The 18,491-nt window shown below is 46.8% G+C and overlaps 2 protein-coding genes across 7 annotated transcripts in view; one reads left to right on the forward strand and one right to left on the reverse strand.

Annotated features, from left to right (window-relative positions):
• On the forward strand, nucleotides 1-13,602 carry slc7a10a (solute carrier family 7 member 10a). The gene is made up of 11 exons (XM_049030021.1): nucleotides 1-446; nucleotides 3,230-3,434; nucleotides 4,645-4,796; nucleotides 7,532-7,657; nucleotides 8,391-8,544; nucleotides 9,044-9,167; nucleotides 10,632-10,735; nucleotides 10,951-11,047; nucleotides 11,363-11,512; nucleotides 11,590-11,767; nucleotides 12,324-13,602. The coding sequence occupies exons 1-11, from the start codon at nucleotides 275-277 to the stop codon at nucleotides 12,428-12,430; spliced, it is 1,569 nt and encodes a 522-aa protein (XP_048885978.1). The 5' UTR covers nucleotides 1-274; the 3' UTR covers nucleotides 12,431-13,602.
• lrp3 (low density lipoprotein receptor-related protein 3) overlaps nucleotides 13,583-18,491 on the reverse strand; it is a 22,076-nt gene continuing 17,167 nt past the window's right edge. For 5 of the 6 annotated variants that reach the window (XM_049030010.1, XM_049030008.1, XM_049030013.1 and 2 more), the window contains exon 6: nucleotides 13,583-17,273. In XM_049030010.1, coding sequence (XP_048885967.1) covers nucleotides 16,416-17,273 — 858 coding nt within the window. In that variant the 3' untranslated portion in view covers nucleotides 13,583-16,415. The remainder of the gene's footprint in view (nucleotides 17,274-18,491) is intronic. The other variant, XM_049030007.1, reaches the window with a different exon arrangement.

Raw genomic sequence — 18,491 nt, forward strand, 5'->3', positions numbered from 1 at the left:
CCATAATTGTTCTTTTAATTGTTCTTACTTTTGGGACAAATTTTTCATTGTATCAAAACAAAATAAAAGTCGAAGTGAAAGCGTCTAGTCCAAAACAACGAAACCGACAGATGCGAATCAGAAGATTAAACGTCCGGATACAACGATCAATTGCGTACGGCTCTAGTTAGTATTCCATACCGGCCAACGAGCGGCGTCTGCGCATGCGCTCGCTTTTCACAGCGCATCAAAGCAGTATATGAGCCCAAGAGAGGGATTCGAGGGAGCTTTTTAAATGGGCGCTGAGATGGATGGAGCTACGCGGAACAGGGGTGTTTGCGCCAAGCAAGATCCAGGGGCGCAGCAAAAGATGATGGAAAATGACAGCAATAAGTGTGACAACGTCCCAGAGAGAGTGACTCTCAAAAAAGAAATCGGACTCCTAAGCGCCTGTGCTATTATTATAGGTGAGGTTTTGACAGCTCCATTGAAAAAAAAAGAATGCATGCTTGGTTATGCCTGTTAAAAGTTATTTCAGTTTTAAAAAACTTATTTTACTCTGCTCGACCAGTTGCATTGTTAAAGTGGGACAGGCAGAAGTGAAATAAATGTAAAAGTTTATAGATGACAAATGCGGAAGTAATTATGAGACCGGGGGTCTGTAATTTTTGAAGGTATTAGTTGTGCGTATTATATCAGGTCATTACTGGTATTACAAACTGTCTATTCAATAGTTATACTACATTTATCATATAAGTAATAAATCACTTAATGGGCGCACAGATGTTAGCGGTGAAATTTAAAATGGTTTAATGTTGATTGTAAGTTGTGGTTTCTGTGGTGCAGCCAACAGCTGGCAAGAGCAGCGGGCACTTCGCGGTTTCCGTAGGACTGATTGTGTTTTAAGACAAAGCAGCCCGGAATTTCAGCATTATGCAAGTACAATCAAGTCAACGCGAGCGAGCCACTACCTGCATCACCAATCATTTTACGCGAACTATTTTTTATTATTATTATTTTGCAGAAAGGTGAAACTCTCTTAAAATATCTAAGTTATAGAGGAACATTATTGTATAAACACAGATGTCTGGAGCAAAAATAAAAATAATTCAAATGAAAAATCTGAATTGTACTCTTGCACACGTGTTCAAAAATGGAGTCAGCTTCTTTTCTTCTCTTTTCCTGGATCGCATCCCATTTCGTCATACAAACATTTTCCAGTAAAATAAGCCAGCTCAGACTATACCTTTAATAACATCAGACTAAATATACAACTGAATTTCATAGCTTTTCATAGCTGTTCAAAAGGTGTCTGTTGTGTATGTACTTTGTCACTAATACCCGCCGTTTCGTAGACAGGGTCTTGTTGCGATTCTGAGATTTTGATGCTGGATTTTTGGTAGGTATTCAGTTGCTTCCCTTGTCGTCCCATTCTCCACATTTAAACTTTTCTGGTCTTTTTAAACTAGAGTTTTGTATGTGTGGCGAAGCGGATGTTGCAAATTGTCAGCTGGCCAGACTGCATTAACAGCAACAGACTTTTCTTTGATGGCACTGCAAAGCTACAGTGAAAAGAACAATTTTGTTATTATTACTTTTTACAGTGAACAGAACGAATATTTTTGAGGCTTTAACATAGTTTTTTCCCAACTCCTGCAGAAAATGTTATTGTATCTGTTACCTGCATCCTTGCCTCGCCTTGGATAGTAATCGCGTAGGTGTTACGGAGAAGAGTGCCATGCGGAGTGTTTCCCCGGGGCAGGTGGTGGAACAGGGGGCGTGGTTTATGGGATTTTGCGGAGCGGGGGCGTGGCTAATGGGTAAATTTACCGACCGGGGGGTGGAGGGGCGGAGCTTGATCATGCGCGCCTACAGCGGTACGCACTACACGTACCCTTGGTATTTAGACTTGTTATTTGGAGAATCGATTTAAACTAGGCAGTCAAGAATGAAATTCATTAATAGGCCAGTAGGTGTGTGTGTGTGTGTGTGTGTGTGTGTGGGGGGGGGGGGGGGGGGATGCGTACCCTGAGATAAATCCTGCAGGTGCCTCTGAACGTGATGATTGGTTATCGAAAAGGGACACCATCAACTTCAAGAGGAGGGCACTTTCAATCATTCGGGCAAAGAAAGGGTGGGTGCTCACATCCAGCGCCCCATATGTGCAGGATGCGGAAAGTGTGATGGTAACACACAGGCCACAGGATCACCCCTGATGCTAGTCTCTCAGCCGCCTTTATCCAGGCCTAGTTAGAGTTGGTCCATTTCCTGTGGCACGCAGATTGGTGCTGAATTATGAGAGAAATGACATATGTACAGCCAATCCACCCTGAGGTGATCAGAGATCATGGAATAAGATATGTGGTGTGACTAGGGGCGCTGCTAAGGATTTTGGGCCCCATGAAAAGAATCTTGACAGGGCCCCCAACACATTTATTGGGGGCTTCTCTGGGCCCCCTCTCAGTCATGGGCCCCGAGAATTGTCATCGTTTACCTCCCCTTTACAGCGCCCCTGGGTGTGACCAACACTAAAATAGGAAAGATATAGTGTAACTCTCAAAATCTAATTTGACAGGTGAAACCTTTGTTATTAAATGTGTCTCTTGCAGTTTCTGCATAAAAGTTTTTATAAAAGTTAAACTTATTTTTGTAGCAGGGTTTATCCAGCGAGTCATATTTGCATGTGATGTAGTCTCACTGAATCTGATGCTAGCAGGGATTTTAATTAAGTATGACTCTCACCGCAGTGGTCTTTGGTCATTTGAGGTCTTACTTAAGCAGCTGCTCAGCCTTGTGACAGGGATGCTGAAAACGTTGGTTGCTTTCTCAGGTGCACAGAGTGATGTTAACAGTCTCTGAGAACAACCCAGAAGTAAACTAGTGTTATTACTTCACTAGGCTAGCAATACCGATCTTAGATAGTATGTTTAATTACCACCAAGGGCAAGTTGGATAATCGGTCAAATAAGTCAGGACTGGGCAATCGTATCTGCAAAGGACCAGTATGTATTCAGGTTTTGGGAGTAACTTATAGGTCAGCTGTTCAAACCCAGGTGTGAAGACTCTTCAGCCAATCAGTCCTCTAATTAGTAATCTAATTAGGGAGTTGCAGCAAAAACCTGCATACCCAACTGCCCTTTCTGGGTAAGATTGCCCACCCCTGAAACAAGTGATAAGATAATCCAAACAAGTAACAAACTAGGGTGTGGTATCTGTCAATCTTACTGTTTCATTTTTTTTTATTTAACAGGTAACATAATAGGTTCCGGAATCTTCATCTCACCTAAAGGGGTGCTGGAACATTCTGGCTCCGTGGGCCTGGCACTGATCGTGTGGGTGCTGGGTGGGGGTGTCTCTGCTTTGGGCTCCCTCTGCTATGCTGAGCTGGGGGTCACCATTCCAAAGTCAGGTGGGGACTATTCCTACGTGACTGAGATATTTGGAGGCCTGATGGGGTAGGTACATGGCAAACCTGAAGGAAAAAAAAACATGCAAATGTGGAAATTGTCACGTCCTGACACGAAAGGAAAGGCTGCTTCAGTGTCCTACCACAACCGATAGCGAAATTCCACTTGTAACACTGGTATAGCCCAGTTGCACATGCATAGCTCTGTAAACATCAACCCACTTAAATATGCCCTGTATAAAATAAATAAAAATGAATAGAGTAAAAGCTTGCATGTTCTCCCCCTGTCTCAGGGTTTGTGCCCTGAGATAGACTGGCATCCTATTCAGAGTGTACTCCTGCCTTGTGCCCTGTGCTGCCTGGGATTGGTCCAGGGCCCCATGTGACCCTGACCAGGATAAGCAGTTGAATGTTGGATGCATGAATGAATACTATGATCTGTAGCACACTTAATACTGCTAACTTACTATCAGGACATAATCATTCAGGGTAGTCAACAGTTTAATTGACATGTATCTATTGTGCTGTGTTATTCATCCTGTAAGTTTAAGTCAGTTATTTGAGACAAGCAGTGAGCGATTACTCATAAGTTTATGAATTTTTTATATATAACTTTATGAGTATTTTGCTGTTAAATAGTCACAGGTGTAAAGTAACAATGGGGATGAATGTTAACCCAATAATAATTGAGTAATATATAAAAATGACTGAAACATGAGTCATATGTAGGAATGTAGGATTAATTTATGATGCATGAGTAAAACATGATATTAACTATAGATGACTAAGAAATATGTAATTCGTGACTGAAAGGTAATACCAATATCCATCCATCCATCCATCTTCAATAACCCGAGCACAGGGCACTTTGAGCCTATCTCAGGCTGCACACATTCATATGCTATGGAAAATTTAGAATTGTCAGTTAACCGATGAATGCTTATGAGTAATATGTAAGAATGATTTGAGTAATGGATTGTGTGATGAGTGAGATGGTAATATTCTCTAGTGATTATTATCAGTGATTAGTAAACAGTAATTAATACCAGGTGAACCAGATGAGTGAAGAGCAAGGAGAACTAATTCTAGTTGACTGAGTGATTATGAAGCACCATGTCAACAGTGAGCGATTATGAGTGATGAATCAGCAATGATGAGTTATGAAGGGAACAGGAGTGACGGATTGATGAGCAAATGAGGGTGGTGGATGAGAGAACTGATCGGTGAGCCCATCTTGCACTGGCCTTGTCTCCGTCCAGGTTCCTGCTGCTATGGAGTGCCGTGCTCATCATGTATCCTACCACCCTGGCTGTTATCGCCCTCACCTTCTCCAACTACGTCCTGCAGCCAGCCTTCCCCTACTGTGTGCCGCCGTATGTCGCCACCCGCGTGCTGTCCACCGCCTGTGTCCGTGAGTGTCGCCCGCCGCTGCACTCTGGCCTGTCGACCTGATCCCAGGGGTCACCCAGAGGTCATCCAGGGGTCGTATTTACTGTCTGGTTGTAGACTGACCTACACCTAAAATGGCAGGTGAAGGGACTGTCCTCCTGGGACAGGTAGGGGGACCTCAGCACCCTGGGGGCCATCGCTGCCTCACACAAGACACAGTTTTTGATATGTTTTATTCCACAACTCTGTACTAGATAAGTATTTGGAAGATGGATGGATGGATGTGTAATGCTTCTGTAAGAATAAGGTCCCTTGGGTTCTCCATTGTTGTTACCAAGACGACCGCAATGTTTGGACCAGCTGTTGTCACTGGTGTTTGTATGTGATGTGCTTGTTGAATTAAGGGGGGGGGGTTTAGGAGATCAGAGTGGGGAGAGGAACAGGGCTTGTGTCCTCAGGTGGCGTTCAGGCATGTGATTGGCTGGACGCTCTCTGCGGGTGGAGGAAATGCAGAGCCAGCCGCTGCTGTGTGGTGTCTGGGACCAGTCTGGAGGATATGCTAGCCGGCTGGTTCTGGTCTCAGCTGGACAGAGCTTGGAGTGGCACGTGGGCTTGGGCTGCCACTGGGGCTACGGGCATTTGTGGCACTAAGAAGCTTTTTATAGCACCGGTATTTGGATGTGCTCTAGCCCTGTCTTGCTGTTGACTTTTTTCCATACCTCAGTTGTGAAACAGCAGGGGAGTCCCGACGGGGCAGCATGGGGGAGGGGGGAGGGGGCTCACCCATACTTTATCATCCTACTTATTCCACGATGCCTATTGGCTGGAGTCAGTGTAGGTTGAGCTGAGGGGGCGTGAAAAACGATTCACAGAAACACCCCAAGCAGTGCTGAACTGGGCTGCCATGACTCGTGTGCGTCGTGTAAAGCAGGAGTCTGCAGCAATATTTAGAGCAGCTGGCTTGCAGACGGACCACAACTATACTGCACTATATTTAGCTAGATTATAGTAATTATATTTAAGAAACGTATCATCACTTAAATCACAGGACCAGCAGAGCCTGTATGTTTGGGACATGCAGCGGGGAATAAGCGTTCCTCTGCCTTAGAACCTTCTTTGCTGCTTTGTTAGATCTTTGCATCTCGTCTTTAAAAAGCATTTACAGCTTCTTATTGCTCAGGCTCACCTAGTGCAGCCCCTGCAGGTGCCCCTCCCTTGTGAATGTACTGTATGAGAGTTGTGACCACATGGGCCCGGAAGCTGGATCACAAACACTGTGTTCCCACATCCCAGAAGGTCAGAAGCTGACCTGTAAACACAGTGTTTATTTTCAGAATCCCATCTGTGTGTTTGAAAACTAACGGACTTCCCATGATTCTAATGAAAGCGGCATGCCGGCTGTAGGCCTGACAAACACTCGAATACTGTCGCACGGCCGCTTTGTAGTGTAAGGCTCTTGGAAACGTTGTTTTTATTCTTTTATGGGGAAGCATAAATGAAAATCATCATATTTAAGCTACCGCTCACAGTCCACAAACTTAAGTCAAATTCAATTCCAACACTGTTCTCCGTAGCTTTTTTCCAATCCCAACTCCAGTTCCTGATTTGGATTGGAATTGATGAATGCATTCCGGAATGAGCCCAGCCCTGAATTAGGGTATGTTGTAGGGCTGCACAATATTGGAAAAAATTGAGATTGCGATATCTCGAAATATTTGCGATTAATATTGAGATGTTTATAAAACAAAAAATATCTGAAATAAACCATAGCCAGATTATCTAGCAACAGAGTCTATCAAATAAGTTGGTGATATCACTGAGTTGTGCCAACAGACACAAAACAGTACCGCTATGGAATCCAAAATATTTCCATACTATGGAAGGTAAATCCCTATTGGTGACTAATTCTTGTTCGTTATTCTCTTCTCTCCTTTTTGTTAAATTTCTCACAAAAGTGGCACACTGTCTATGAGTGAGTCCAGTATTAAGAACCAGAGTGATTATGAATGGCTTAGACAGCACAGGCAGAGCAAAATAAATGCAACAATGACAAACTTTAAACAATTCCCTCCAGGATAATGTAAGTTTTCTGATTGTGAAACTTTAAAGTTTTGTTTTCTTTGTCAGAGTAAAAATATTTTAGCGTTATTTATTGTCTTAACCCAGCTGACTATCCCGGTCCTTGCTATTGTTTAAACACATCCTACAGAACTCTTCTCCAGAGCACAATGTTGTGTGGCCTGCAATGTGGAAAGGAAGCGGTCATTTTGGCATGAAGGATATCAGAGCAGAGCACAGCCTGTGTTGGAGAGTGTGAGGTCATGGAGTTTGACAGAACCAGAAAAGCTAGAAGCTATGGTCGCCCTTCACTGGGAACACTGGTGCCTGGTTCAGGATGAAACCTTCAGCTATGGGGTGGCACTCGTCCAATAGGTGCCACCAGCAAAAGCCATGGGGGCGTGTGACACTGGGCACCACCGAAAGCCTGGCTGCCTTTTTTTATTATCATCTCACTGAGTCGGAAACAGTTTGTATGTGGGGTCTGACAGGCCCCATTCTGCGGTAGTCAGAGGGGCCCAGAGGGGCGGCAACAGAGATGGATGAGGTAAAGATGCATTCCCAGGATGTGTTAGTGTGTAAGGATTGCTTGTGCCACTAGTTTAGGCTCTTGGTTTTACCCCTGCTAGAAAGATACCGATATATAAGTTCTAGTGCTAACATTAACGCAGTGCTAACATCTGTCTTTGTTGCCCTCAGTACTCCTGACCTGGGTGAACTGCTCCAGTGTGCGCTGGGGCACCAGGATCCAGGACATCTTCACGGTGGGCAAGCTGCTGGCACTGGGACTCATCATCGTGGTCGGCCTGGTACAGATCTGCAAAGGTGAGCACTCGCTCGAGTCTGCCCCCTGCTGGCTATTACAGGCACAACGAAGCAAAATTCCCTTCTCTACACTGCTTGGCGTTATCAGCTGTTTTGGCCTAGCACCTGGAATCGCCTTCAGGAAGGGCAGCACATGCTGTTTTTTTCATTAAACTTCTTTAGTAAATATTTTAAACTATGTAAGTTATTTTGGGGAGATAAAACGTCTCCTTGGTGACTAAATAGCCAAACAGTAAGCACTATAATCTCGGCTGCCTGTTTAAACAGTCGTGGGCTTGATATGCACTGGTTATATATACCATATAGAGAGTAATCAAGAGCATTTGCTTTGCAGCTGGGGCCTAATGTTTTAAATAAACTGACGACAATGAACACAGGCCTCTCTCTGGCTAAATTTTAACTTCATTGCACAAGATTATTCATAAGTCAACTAGAGCTTCATCACAGCTTCAAATGCAACAAGCTGTACTTCTAAACAGGACCAAACTTGTAATATGAACCCAGCACATAGACTTTTATAATGATTCACAAAATAAGGAATAGGTGTGAAGGAGTAGGGGGTAACTTGTAGGTCAGCTGTTCAAACCCAGGTGTGAGGGCTCTTCAGCCAATCAGTCCTCTAATTAGTAATCTAATTAGGGAGATGCAGCCCGCATACACAACTACCTTTCTGGATAAGACTGGCCACCTCTGTCTTAAACTAACAGTACTGGTGCCACGGCTCCCCCTGCAGGACATTATGAGGCACTACGTCCGCAGGCAGCCTTTGAATTCTCCAAGCCAGCCTCCGTGGGTCAGGTGGCCCTAGCTTTCCTGCAGGCCTCCTTCGCTTTCAGTGGATGGAACTTCCTGAACTATGTCACTGAGGAGGTGGTGGACCCACGCCGGTGAGGTTCCTCGCTACTCCAGGCTCATGCACTTTCGACCCCTATCATGGGAATCATGGGAAGTCCGTTAGTTTTCAAACACACAGATGGGATTCTGAAAATAAACATGTTAAAATAATTCACCATTGCATCATATATAATCAGTGTCACAAGCTATATATTAATACACAGTATATACACAGCAATATGTCATTGATTTGTAATAGTGGTGGACAGTGAGGCACTGTGGGGGATGCTGGGTGTGTTATATTATCCTGTCAGACTGATTGCTTTAATTCACTTCCCCTTTTACTCCCATTTATCACTTTCTTAGTTCTCATTTGGTGAATGTCAGCGGTAATGAACAATACATGACAATCTCACCTATCATCAGTTTCAACGCCTAGGTCCTTCCACCGTAATGCACAGGTGTATTTACTCTGTGGAATGCTTGTACCCTGACGGTGATGTCACCTTTGGATATACTGGGCTGCATTAATGTGCAGGGTTGTCTAACCAGGAACCTGCCTCGTGCCATTTACATCTCCATCCCGCTGGTGACTCTGGTGTACGCCCTCACCAACATCGCCTACTTCTCCTCCATGACCCCCCAGGAGCTGCTGGCCTCGAATGCTGTTGCCGTGGTGAGTGATACCCCACCCCCATCAGGGCGGCACACAGTACGGTGGCTGAATGGGAGGAATCGTCAGTTGTACCTTTGAACATAGTACGTATCTTAAATTTAAAAGTGAAATATTCCATCTAAAACAAAAAGACAAAACATGTTGGGTATAAGGTCACGTTTTAAGCTGCGTGAAAGTCTCTTGCTGTCTGGAGACACTATTGATCCATAAATGACAGTGGGCAAAAAAACCCATATGACAGAATGACAGTGAAATGTTAGCAAACACAGAGGCAGAGGGTACAGGCGGGATCATGGCCACGTGGCACTGACTGGGAATTCCTGTTACTATTGACACGACCGAATTCCATATAAGCGGTTGTGGGAAACTTAAGAACATTCACATAGATAGTAAGAACTTGCTAGACAGAGAGTGAGAGACATGGAAGCGCTAGGGGTCCCAGAACCAATCATTATGTTTTGCTTCGTTGTCATAGACAAGGCTAAGTCATCCACAGGTTTGCTTCCTTCGCAGCTTAGGACTGTCTGGGGGTCCCTGAGAACTGGTTTGAGAAACACTGGGCTAAAGGACTAGCGGGGAGGGGGTGGGGGGGGCGGTTAGTCACAAAATTCCAGTGACACCAGAGCACCACACCACAAGTTAACGCTGTCTAATTGTATTGATTAAAAACAAAGTCTATGTCTCATAGAAAGATGTTGCAAGAAGGATTGCATACACATGGCTTTTTCTGAAAGTGAATCAAGCCGAAGTGTGGGAGTGACGGCTTAAGGCAGCTCAGGTCTCCTGCACCACACCCAGCCCTTGATTTCAGCCCCATCCGTGGCGGCACCTTAAACAGCCCCTGCTGTCTGACAAATGCATCCGAGCGACATGCCCGTAATGAAACAGACTTTGGATCATCAGTTCTAGTGAGTGCATCCGGTTGAAGGCTGAGCTCCACACTGGAGGAGATCTTGTCTGAACGCATTTACTCTTCTTTGGCAGATCACTGAAAAAACAAACGTGGCCGCTGACCTGACTGATTGAAAAATGACAGGGTACAAAACACAGAGCTGAATCTGGCCGACGAAGTTCTTACCGTATTAATTGTTAAAGTGATAAATGAAACGCTTTAAATCGATTTGGATGCTCTTTTATGGTCCAATATTATTGCCCTGAGAATAAAAAATTCTACCATTTAACCTGAAAAGGATTCACCAAGCTTATAGAAGTGCATTCTATGAAAGTGGTGAGTTCTGAATTAAACAGAGGCCTCGTATTAATTATTCATCGTCCTCTCGGCGAGACAAAGAATTTAAATCAGGGATGGTTTGGCGATTTTGCGAAAGCAATTTCCTGAAAAGAAGAAAGATGTAACTATTAAGGTTTGTCTTTCCACCGGGTTTACTGACCACAAAAAAGGGGAGGGAGGGGGGAGTGAAATGTACCGGGTTTGTCAGTCCCTGCTTGTGTGCTGCTCTGCAGACCTTCGGGGAGAAACTGCTGGGCATCTTTTCCACCATCATGCCCATTTCTGTGGCTCTGTCCACCTTCGGGGGTATCAATGGCTACCTGTTCACTTCCTCCAGGTGCGTGACGGCGTCCTGTTTAATTTACATTGCACGCTATTAATATAGACTGTGCTGTGGGGAGGCCATATTGGTATGTTGGGGCACATATGTGAGTGTGCGTGCGCCTATATATATATGAAGTTAACAGCATATCTGTCGCACCAGCATGGAACCTTCACCATGGAAACTACCTCCCAGACCAGTGTGAGTGTGACTGGTTCCTGTGCTTTCAGGCTCTGCTTCTCTGGGGCCAGGGAGGGACACCTGCCTAGCCTGCTAGCCATGATTCATCTGAAACACTGCACGCCCATTCCTGCCCTCATGCTTTGCGTAAGACGACACCACCACCACCACCACCACCCTGACACCCCCTTCAGTTACATCCCCGGGGGGGTGGGCTGTCATCTTGGTTGCTTAATCGCTTTGTTATTCCTCCAGACGAGAGGGAGGGCTTCGCGTAAAAAAATGAGCCGGTTAACAGGTTTATTCCAACCCCCCAGCCCCCTTCCCCCTAAGTTAGTTTGTCAATGTTTCATTGTTTGCACGTTTTTATAGCTCTATATAGTCCTTTCAGACTTGTTGCATTATGTAAGATTATGAAGGCAGGATCCATGAAAACACTTTGTGTGTGTTACTCATCGGCAGTGCACAGCCACCATCATAATCCTGTGCATCGGAGAGACACACAACCTGATCAACTATGTGTCCTTCATCAACTACCTCTCCTATGGGGTCACCATCGCCGGGCTGCTGTACTACCGCTGGAAAAAACCCACACTGCACCGGCCCATTAGGGTGAGTCCTACCCCGCATCAGAGCCCCCATCCACCAAGGAGCCCGCTCTCAATCCGTCCCCTTCCTCTTCCTTGTAGGTGAACCTGCTGGTCCCCATTAGCTACCTCTTGTTCTGGGCGTTCCTGTTGGGCTTCAGTCTGAACTCGGAGCCCGTGGTGTGTGGCATCGGCCTGGTCATCATGCTCACTGGAGTTCCCGTCTACTTCCTAGGGGTCTACTGGAAGGACAAGCCAAAGTGGATCTACCGCGTCGTCGGTGAGACCAGCCTGGCCACTTTTCCTTCAGTTTCATACAGTTGATCTGCTGTCGTATCTATATCAGGAGACACGACTAAGCTGGACAGTGCTGCTTGCCCACTTGCTGTGTGCTAATCATGTCCTATTCTGATCAGGGAAATATGTCCAGCTTCCTATGCCACTGTTGCATGGGTTCCTGTGTATGAATAGGCCATATGGAGACTCAGTGGTTTTGGGTTGAATTCCCGTCTGTGTGCGTTTGGAGTTTGCATCGGTTCTTCCCTCTGCACTCCAGAAATGTGTGTTCAGCCAAACAGGTGTCTATAAATTGTGTTTTCCCTGCGATGGACTGGCATCCCCCTTGAGGTATTTCCCTGCCTTCTGCCCTGTGCTTCCTGGCAGAGGCTCCAGGCTATCTCCGTGACTCTGGTCTATCTGGCTGGAATGGAACCAACGTCACCACCCCATCAACACTAGAGGGCAGCAAAGTCACAGAAAATGTCTCATGCTGGTTGCTACTGTCCTCACTGCTATCGTGGGCTATAATGCAGCCTCTCTTCCTGCCTCCGTTTCAGAATCAGTCACCTACATGGGCCAGAAGGTGTGCTTTGTGGTGTTCCCCCAGATCGACCCGCTCGATGGCACGCCGCCCCAACAACAGACGGACAAGCTTCAGTCGTGAGCCGTCTTTCCCCACTCGATTTTCCAGCCGTGCCCTCTCCCGACTCGCTTCATCCTCTCCACCAGCAGCTCCCAGTCTCCAAGCTATGCACAGGTGGAAAATGGGTTCTCCATCTGCATGGAGATGGTCGCGTTTTCCTTCATAGTGTTTCCGTTGTATTAGTAGATTTCTGTTCTCCCCCGTTTACTGAAAGACTGTACCACCAGCGGCCACATTGCAAAGTGACTGCTTTTCTTTCTGAGGGAACAATGCAATGTTTCGCTGTCTGTATTGACACATCGTCTTGGTGATTGTGACTGCGTCCATAATGCTCCTCCTCCTCCCCCAAGCACTTCCTGCATCACGCTGTGGAACGCGGATCCCCTGACCTGCCTGCAATGTGCCGTCGGCGTGACATGCTCCAGCGGGGGAGGGGCAGTGTCCCTTTCCCTCTCTCAGACTCAGTGTGTAGCATTTCTCGCGAGAAATGCATACAAGGGAAGGCCAGTATCATAGCAGCTTTGCCTTAACAAACCCCAGATGCAGTGTAACTACAGTGCACTAACCACAGCGTGCTGTATGAGATCTTTATTAACTCATGTCTGTAGGTGCTGAAAGCAGAAGGATAGCACTTAAGCCATATGTCCAGGCTAACTGAACCAAACTAAATACACCTAGTTGCTTTTATTCCTGTTAGAAAGGTAAACAGTAGCACTTATGTCAACTAATAGCCTTCACATCGTGCTGACTGTTCTCCTGTCGCTTCCACCCGTGCAGAAAGATCAAGGCTTTATGTAACAGTGTTACCAGTCAGCGTTTCATCCTGCCTGAAAGGATCCTGTACAGTTACTTCCCAGCTGCTGGATTTCTCCAGCTGCTCAACCTCGTGGATGGTACCGCAGCCTTTATATTTACCCACAGTGCCCATGTTAAATCAGAGGTGCCCGCTGTCTCATTCAAAGTGTCCTCTGGGGCTTTCTGCGTGTCAGCGCTGCCGACCCGCGGTGGTTTAGGGTTTTTCGTGTCATGTGACGGGCTCCCGCGCATCTCCATCCTGCAGAGCGTTCGTGCAGGATCAGGATCCCGGGGTGTCACGTGTTCCTAGAAAGTTTACCTTATGCACTTGTGGCACACATGCACTTGTAAGACACAGAGATAACATTAGTGTAATAAATTTGACATGGAAGAAAAAAGAGTTTTGTTCTTAACTGGAGATTGCCGGACATGTTTGTGTCGCCTTAGACGTCCCCATTCAGGCTGAGGTTAGTGAAATCAAGCTTTATTAAATGCAGGCACAAAAAAAAAATAAACACTGAGACAAATCGCAGGTCTGCACGCCCGTTGCCACAGTGACCCTGTCAATAGACACGACAGTCTATGTTCAGGTTTACGCTGGGGGTGATGTAATGCGACTCTAACAATGAGGCCAGTTGGAACAACATATCAAATGTGACAATGACACTGCAGCAGGTGACGGCTACAGTCTGCTTCCTCCCAGCGTGGCAAACAGGAAATAGAGAAAAAAAAAACTCGACTGAATGAAACATGACTCCGTCATACAGATTAGGCCATCCACTGTTTTTGTGAATTCTATATTAGAAATATTTAAGGTTTTTTTCCCCAAGTTAAATTTACAAGGTAACAATTTACAAATGGCTTATTCTTGCCCGCAGTCTCCTGCGGGGTAGCAAATCATAAAATACGTGGAATAAACCGGTCAGACATGTGGTCCAACAGAGGCTTTGCCATTAGTTGGCAAAGTGTTAATTCACAATTTAGAAGCATGAAAATGGTGATAAAATATTACAATAAGCCAAAAATGTCCTGTTAATAATTCCCTTTTACCACTAGGGGGCAGCCTGTAGGTTTCTGTCTTTCTGACTGATGATTTGGCACTACATCACATAGACCAATCGGAGCACATCTATCAGGTAAACAATTCACAAAGCTTTGTTTAAATGGGTTTGCAAAGAGTAAAACCAGTTGTGAGCTTGGAGGACCCCTACATCTCATCAACCTCAGTTTGTGGTTAATCTTGCAGGTATGTCCTAACTTTGGATGCCTTATGGAAATTGTAGTCGTGATGAAGAACCAGAAAGCACTTCGCTTTTCTGACTGACAGCACTAACAGTGGCCACACTCGTAAAAGTTAAAACAAAATTAAAAATAAAAAAAAAAAAAACAAAATCAACACAAAAAATAATTTTGCGACCTACATAAAAGTTTTTGTTAGATGTCGATTACTCTTGATCTCCTTTAAACCTGTAAGGAACATAAATAAAAAATACAGACAGTGAAAATCTATGGCTGCCAAACGGAGACCGACCTCCAGACCTGCAAGGTGACCACATCAACCCTTAATTTAAGGGAACCGAGCGGAGAACCTGAGGCGAACGTGGTCGTAAGAGGCGGTCCAAGGTCCTTTTTGGAAGGGATTGGGGCAAAAGGCTGAAAGGCGCAGGTTCCCGGAAGGAGAGGGGTTCCAGGCCCCACGAAGGCCACACAGAAGCTCTTCGCTGAATGCGTAACAGGCTAAGTTGTCCTTCCCATTGAACACATGCTAAGAAAAGCCACTGTGACAATTCTGACTCTGTGCTTAGTGTAATGATTAGATACAGAGTGACACAGCTCAAAATGCATGATGATTGACTCTTTACCAATGACACTGTATTTCACCTTTAGCCTGCGGGGGTGGGGGCATGATAGGGCTAACTTGGCAATTCGTATTTACTGATTGACACCTATCAATTTCAGAGGCACAATACGAAGGACTCCGTTTCTGTAAATCTTACACAATACTGCATAAACAACACAGCCATGCGAGTTTGCCGTCTTCCGCCTGGTGGGCGGGGGGGCTGCATTCAGTGCACCCCCTGGTCAAACCCCAGAAACCCAAACACATACACTGAACAAAAGCCCCCACCTTGCTCCCACAGCAGCCCTTTCCTGTGGGACGAAATCAGGTTGCTTTGCAAACTAGCCCCCTTTCATTCAAAATTTCTTGGAAAAGACTGATATGCAAATCTACAAAAAACAATTATAATCTGCAGCTATCTCTCCAATATCACCACTAATTTCCCGGCTGTATACAAGCTGTTTAGGGGCATCCTTTGGGAGGAGTGAAACCCAGTGATGCAAATCCAGCCGCTCCAGCTACCAGCGACCCACGACTGATCTCAGGTCAGTCATGTGGGGTTACTGGCCATGGCATCCTAGGAAGCCAAGATTAAGTTTAGTCACTGTTTAGGGAGACTAGTTAAGGGGCAACTAGGAAACAATTTCTCTCACGAGTGAAGGAAATTATTGCTTCTTTCACATTGCAATCTGTCTCCACTAACACACACACACACACACACACACACGCCTGTAGGGGGAGATGTTTCGGTAATGAGTCCTCAGCCTCTGCTCCAGCTTTTTAAGATGCTCTGTCCTCTGCGCAGAAGGGGACTGGTGTCAGGGTGACTGAGCTTATGCGAACGCAGAGTGCTCAAACACGCCAGCACACACCTCCCTCAGTGCTGTTCCTTTAACAAGGACGGGACGTCCTGTAAAAGCAAGCACAGGACCCACCAAGCTAATTATTCAAACTAATTCAAGTCAAAGATCCACGTTCTAGCTCTCCCACAAGGTGCAAAAGACCAATCAGAGTGTGTATAGGGGAACGGTGAAAAAAACGACGAGTTTGCAAAACCATCACAATGCTGCAGGGGGCAGCAGTGAGCAAATGGAAAAAGGAGGAATGAAAGTCTCCCCTGTTTATACAGCCAACTAACGCACTGTTTTAATCAATGCATGTTAAACATATGATGTGAGAATGCGACCTCAGACAGGCAACCGGAACAGTGTCACGGATGTGATGATCAGGCGGTGACAGAATGAGGAAAGGGAGGGGGCGGAAGTAAAAACTGGCAAGTGTTTCTTTGGGGGGGGGGGCGTGGGATGGGGCTCAATGGCTGTATAACCCTCCTTAAAACCTCAGTAGGAGAAGAGAGGAGAGCAGCAGCTCCTAGCAGATGAGGAGAGATTCATCATCTTCATCGCTGCTCAGCCCCCCCCCGTCGGCACAGGTGCGGAGCCCCTCCTGTTTTGGCACCGCAGACAGGCACGCACGGCTGTCTCCGCGCAACCCTGAGGACTCCAGACTCCGCGTCGGGGCATGGCCTTGTCCCTCCACCTGACCTGGGGGCGCCAGAGGGTCCGTGACAGAGGCCGGGCCAAGTGGAGAGTACCGTCTCACAGCCACGCCACGCAAATTGGCCGCCAGCCCCCGCACCAGCTTGCGGGAGGCCCTGCGATTGAGGGAGCGGCTTGCACTGCCCGGCGTGCTGCCGTGGGAGTTGCCAGATGAAGTCCCCTGTCGCCTACCTGATCCCCCCGTGCTCACCTGTGCAGAACAGGGCATTCTGGGGGCTGGGCAGCCGCTGTAGGAGTGCCTCTGCTCCAGCTGCGCAGATGAGTTTGTGCACAGCTCCTCCTCCTGACTGTCGGAGGCTGACGGGGGTGACGGAGGGCTGAGGGGTGTCAAAGGGGAGCCGGGGGAGCTGGCAGGAGGGCGGCACTCGTCCTCTGTCGCCCCCTGCAGGGCCAGGCTCATGGCGTCTGAGGTGCAGGGGTTAGGTGCCCAGCCTATGCCCGCAGTGATGCCGGTCCTTCCCCCAGAGCCCACTGCTTGGTAGCTGAGTGCACTGCCATTGGTGCCAAGGGAGGGCCGGGCGGCCCCTGGGGCCGTAAGCAGCGGGATGTGCCCCCGCGGACGGGCCCCGCGGTGAAAAAGCCGGCTCCAGAGACGTCCCAAGCGGCGGCGAGACGAGTGCCGGCGGATCTGCCTGCGCATGGCCGTGCGGATGTTCTGCAGCATGGAGGCCTGTAGGGGGCGAGGGTCACATGTCACCCCTGATAACACGTTCTGACCAATCACACTGCCGTATCACTGCACCACTATCCGACCTCTCCTTCAATAATGAATCGCTGTTTTCATGCTATGTTATGTCGACTTTTAATGCCATGCCAGCAACTAGAGTTACATTTGTGGTGAGAGTATATGGATATTAAAACAGACTGATTTACCCAAAATTTTTATTTCTTCAAAAATAAGAAAAAAATATTGCCAAGTTTATACAATCAAATAAGATGCTTAAGAATAGTTTTGGACACAAGAAATAAAAAACACTGGCTTGACTTCACTAAAAGCCTCTTTTAAAGAGTCTGCTATTTTCCTGTCTACTTCACTTTGCAAAAAAAACCAGATTAATCAGCACAGACTCAAAGACGACCCGCCCTTACATTTCCCCAGTCAGCGTCACGAAAAGCTGTCAGCGACCCAAACAGTACAGCATGGAGGAGGAGGCCGGTTCCTTTCGACAGCTCGCCAAGTCTCATTTTTCAGAAGAGAAACGCTCAAGTGACCAGAGGGAGCAGCTTTAGGAGTTCAGTCCGGCGGACATTAGAGACACGTCCGGGACGGAGGCACTCATGAATCCGCAGATGGTTAATGCTTCAAAAGAACAACCACCCACCCCCCACCCCCCACCACCACAAACTGTCTCAAAAGGGAAGCACACAGCACCTCAGGAACAGCCAGCCTGCCTCATTTTCTTCACTTCAACTGCGGTCTGACGCACTTAATGTACATTTAACACTCCGGAAGCCTCTCGATATTCCCGCCTGTGACCCTGAAGGAAGGCTTTCAGCAGGTAATTAACACCACGAGATGCACCCTTGCCTACATCAATAATCAGGCCTGAAAATGCACAGCACACTGCGTACATCCTTTTCATAAAACTTCATTTATTGTGCCTAGTGCTTCCTCAGCTTTGGCCTACTGGCATACAGGTACCGAGCCGCACTGCGAAGAGACGCTAGTTACACTGCGGATCCAGCTCACTCTGGTTTTCCACTGCAGAAGGGCGAGTTCGGCAAAGCCGGTGATGGGTTTGGAGAGCGACAGTGATGTAAAACCGAAGATACGCTTATTTACTGAGACGGCGCACATCGTGATTTACTATGTGCTAGTTTCTGTTAGTATGTCTGTGAGAATCATCGTGTTGTGCTAGCATTTAACGTCGGCAGAATTAGCAGTCAC

The sequence above is a fragment of the Brienomyrus brachyistius genome, chromosome 11 (assembly GCF_023856365.1).
Source record: "Brienomyrus brachyistius isolate T26 chromosome 11, BBRACH_0.4, whole genome shotgun sequence".
Classification (NCBI taxonomy): Eukaryota; Metazoa; Chordata; class Actinopteri; order Osteoglossiformes; family Mormyridae; genus Brienomyrus; species Brienomyrus brachyistius.

Excerpts from the sequence above, each read along its gene's own strand:
- slc7a10a (XM_049030021.1), top strand. The coding sequence starts at position 275 with ATGGGCGCTGAGATGGATGGAGCTACGCGGAACAGGGGTGTTTGCGCC. Across the intron at positions 3,435-4,644 it reads ATATTTGGAGGCCTGATGGG|GTTCCTGCTGCTATGGAGTG; the intron begins GTAGGTACATGG and ends GTCTCCGTCCAG. Across the intron at positions 9,168-10,631 it reads CCTCGAATGCTGTTGCCGTG|ACCTTCGGGGAGAAACTGCT; the intron begins GTGAGTGATACC and ends GCTGCTCTGCAG.